The sequence below is a fragment of the Magallana gigas genome, chromosome 10, assembly GCF_963853765.1.
Source record: "Magallana gigas chromosome 10, xbMagGiga1.1, whole genome shotgun sequence".
NCBI classification, from domain to species: Eukaryota; Metazoa; Mollusca; class Bivalvia; order Ostreida; family Ostreidae; genus Magallana; species Magallana gigas.
In genome coordinates, this window is record NC_088862.1 from 23,682,753 (window position 1) to 23,686,941 (window position 4,189).

The window sequence follows — 4,189 nt, forward strand, 5'->3', positions numbered from 1 at the left end:
TAAAAAAATTGTGACATAAAAGATTTCAAATATAACTGAATAGTTTTTGTATGCCTCTCTTTATATTTTTTCTAAACAGAAAACAAACATTCAGAGAGAGAGAGAGAGAGAGAGAGAGAGAGAGAGAGAGAGAGAGAGCTTTGACCAATCACATAAACAAATTTTGCACCTCAATTAAACTGTTATACAATAAGGTGAAATACCCGAAGAGTTTTATTGATTTAGCTCCTTACATTTCCATGACAGAATTTCTTTTTGATAATTGTTATGGTTTTATCGTTATAGTTAATAAATAAGACATAGCTAAACTGCTAGAGAAACTGCTATTTTATAATTCTATGATTTTCAGTGACTCGCGATATCTAACGTTACAAAACTGCATGTTTCTTTAAATCTGCTGAGGAGGAAAGTCCAATGACATAAATAATAAGTGCATTGATCGGGGGGGGGGGGGGCGGGGCGAGTCCAAACCTCCCTGGAGAAATAAAATATACCCGGTAGTATTAAAAAAATAGACATAGGCCTCGTCACCCCACATCCCTTTTCTCTTGAACTGAAATTTGTAGAATACTGTGTCAGAAGATCTATGGGTGAGATGTTTTAACAATTACTGGATCCTAAAAGATCCAATATTCAGTTAGACATAACTTGTCACAATCATCTACGTGTAGACCCCCCACCTCCCCCCAACCCGGACACATTCCCTCCATGCGGACGTAATCACAGGGACCAAGCCCGTTTTAACATTAATTTCAACAAATTGTAACCATATGATAAATGAATAAAATGTTATGGTTACATGGAAATTAATGTTTTGAAACGGGCTTGGCCTCTGTGGATAAAATGCCTAATTTTGATGAATCATTCACCGCCACCATGTTTAGTACATGTACAAACAAAGGCAATTAATTAATATGCTTGCTATACATGATTTCTTGTAATCTTTTGTTTACATGTATTTTACTGTGTGTATTATATTATAGCATATTATATTATATCATCAGCAAATATCAAATTGATTATGTACCGGTAAGTGTGAACGTTTCCTTTAGTCTTACAATAACTCAAAATGCGTGATGACGTTTTAATTTGTGCTCTGACACATGAATAGGCTGAGTGTATTCATTGACAAATGAAATTGAACATCGCAGATTTTCAATGCAATCATAATAATATACACTGAATGTAAATATTTATTAATACATAATATGAAATATACGTGTTCTGCACCACTCATATGAACAAAGTTTACTTTACTTACAACAAATCATCAAATTCATGGAAATAGTCTTGCTTAATCTATATCACTCAGTTTTGGTGTCTATCTGAGAAATTTTATTTTCTTTACATTGCCTTTCTTTACTTCTGATACAAACAGATTGTCATTGTTGTCCACACATAAACCACACGGATACTCTAGATCACAGTTATCAATGTAGCGGAGAAACTGTCCATCCTGATCCAGAATGTGAATACAATTGTTGTAAAAATCTGCTGTCAGGACATGACTCTGACTATCTGTTGTGATACCAACTGGTTTAAATGGTTCCTTTTCGGTAACTGAGGGATGACCGATGTATCTCCATCTGAGTTTCCCGGTCTGATTAACCACCACTACTGCACCAGCCTCATAGTCAGCTACACAGATGTCATGGTTTCTGTTCTCAGTTATGTATTTTACCGTCATATTCCTTGAGTACAGAGGTTTACCTTCATCATCAAACTGAATTGCTTGTTTCTCTGTAGATCCTGAGTAACGGACAACTTTGGATTGATAGTCATTACGACTGATCATGATAACCAGGAGATCACCATTAGAGGCGACACACAGATAACCAGGACTCCATCCCCGTAATCTGATCAACTCTTCTATCTGTCCATTATTTACTTTATTCACTGTACTTGATGTCCCGTCACTGAAAAGTAAATTCCCATCACTGTCTACAGCTATATCACTGGGTCGTTGCTCTGATTTGTTGCTAAGTGTATGAAGTAATACACCTTTAATGTTAAAGCATTTGATATCCTTTGTCAATCCACTCGTCCAAACACAATCTTCATTTAGATAGGTAACACTGCGTAGTTTTTCATACCCAGTCTGTATTGTGGCAACAAGCTCCGGTTCATCCAGTAGTTCTCTCACTGAAGTGTTGGGTTGGTTTAGTGACAAGACATTCTCTTCTGTAGCAGTAGACAAAGGAGTGATCTGGCCAAACAAATTATACAACTTTTCATGGTCTAATGGTTTGGGAATGAATGTTGGCAGTGTAATCTTCACTTTGGGTGGCAGCTTGCTGAACTCTCTGATCTTTGAGCTGTATTCAATGGTAGGAGATACTTCAGTGGATTTCTTGATTTCTTCTATGGCTAGTAATGTTTGATTTATGAGAGCCTGTATCTGTTTGATTTCATCCAAGTGTTTTTGTAATATGTCTCGGTGTTTTACTTTTATCTCACTGATTTCAGTTTTCTTTTTATTGATAATGATGTCGATTTCTCTGTGCCATTGCTCTCCTTGTTTAGACATTGCTGTCGTCAGTTTCTCATATCCTCCATCCAGGTTGGCAAGCTGATTTTCCATGTCAAGTGCAATTTCGTCATAGGTAGGAGAAATAAGATTTTCTAACTTATTTGCCTCGTCCGCAATAGCATTTTTCTTTGTCGTGTAAACTTCGGAAACGTCTACAAAAATATGTCCTTTATGTGTTTCTGATGCAGTACAAGAAGAACAAACAAATATGTCGTTGCAATTCTTGCACTGCAAGTCACAGTTTTTGTGTGGATGTGTCGCACATTTTGGGTAAATCAGAGTTGATCTTCGTTCCTGGAAAGGGACTATTTTATGTTTGTCATATCCATCTGAAATGTGATCAGCTATACAGAGCTTGCAGAGGTTGACATGACAAAAGTCACAGTAGCTGTGTACTATGGCAGTCTCACAAAGGTCACATCGGTGCACGTCCTGGGCACTAGAATGAGGATCCATCGCTTTTCTAAAAATTTAATGAAGAAATTAAGCGAAAAATTAAATATACTGTTTGTCTTAATTAAAACAGAGACATAAATAACATTATTTATGTCTCTGGTATTAATTGTTAATATTAAGAGCCCACGTGAAAACCGTATGTTGCAGCCCTGCTTTTATCAAGGGTTTACAATAACCAAATAGAATTATTAACTTGCATCAGTTGATAAGCATTTAAGCATTAAATATATTTGTTTATGGTCAACTCATGCAGAAAATTAAAACGAAAGTACTTATTTGAAAGATACTTATTTAAAAGTAAAACAACTAACGTTACACGTAGGTATCTCAATTTTCGTCTAATAAATAAACTCAATTATAAGCGGCAAAAACCTTGTTTAAAATAAATCAATTTACATATTCGTTGAATCAGACATCCAACATGGCTGAGCTTGCTTGTATGGAATGTGGTCACCTGACATCAAGAATTGAAAACAATTAGAGTTATTCCCCATGTATCACAATTCTGTACCCCCCCCCCCCTTTCCATACTGGCAGTCCCGATGACTTAATTTCAATTGTAGTACATATATGCAAGAATGTTGGAGTTTTGACAGATACTGTACTGTATACAGTAACGTTATACAATTCAAGATAAACCAACGCAGCGTGTTATGCATGAATCTAGGATGAAATCTCATATAGCACCTACAATTCAGCGGCCCAATTTTTTTTTTATATGAAGCCTTGTAATTTAAAACATCTTACATTCTTTAGATAATGCCGTATATCGGGTATTTTGTACGTGCTGCCATGTTTTACTAATTTTGATTTTTTTTATTTAATTGACCTACTAGTATCTGAACAAAGGAGTACACGTGACTAATTGCGCTTGAGTATTCTATGGGTTTAAAAACGAAAGGCGATTAATTATATGTAAACATTACAAACCTACATAAATAATGTAAATAAAAGTCCTGTAAAGAAGTTTTATCATGGATTAAAAAAAATCCCATGCAGGTTCATATAGATTAAAAGTAAACCATGACTTTCAACATTTATATTTTGCTAGCTTACTGAAGGCTGTATAAGCATACTGTGATATTTAATTAAGGGGGCTCTTATAAAAATTAGCAACTGACATGGAGGTGGAATCCAGTTTTTGAAAACAAAATAAAGATGCAGGAAGAGCTCTGGAGAACATGGGGGAATAGCTGCTCACTG

At 35.5% G+C, this 4,189-nt stretch overlaps 1 protein-coding gene across 2 annotated transcripts; it reads right to left on the reverse strand.

Moving 5' to 3' along the window:
* Positions 1–1,070: 1,070 nt before the first annotated feature.
* On the reverse strand, positions 1,071–3,448 carry LOC136272160 (uncharacterized). 2 transcript variants are annotated; one of them, XM_066073288.1, is made up of 2 exons: positions 3,383–3,448; positions 1,071–2,993 (listed from the first exon to the last, which is right to left on the reverse strand). In XM_066073288.1, exons 1-2 carry the CDS (start codon positions 3,445–3,447, stop codon positions 1,322–1,324), a joined length of 1,737 nt encoding a protein of 578 aa, XP_065929360.1. In that variant the 5' UTR covers position 3,448; the 3' UTR covers positions 1,071–1,321. The 2 variants fall into 2 exon arrangements, with proteins under 2 accessions (XP_065929360.1, XP_065929361.1); XM_066073289.1 differs by having other exon boundaries at positions 3,359–3,436.
* Positions 3,449–4,189: the final 741 nt, after the last annotated feature.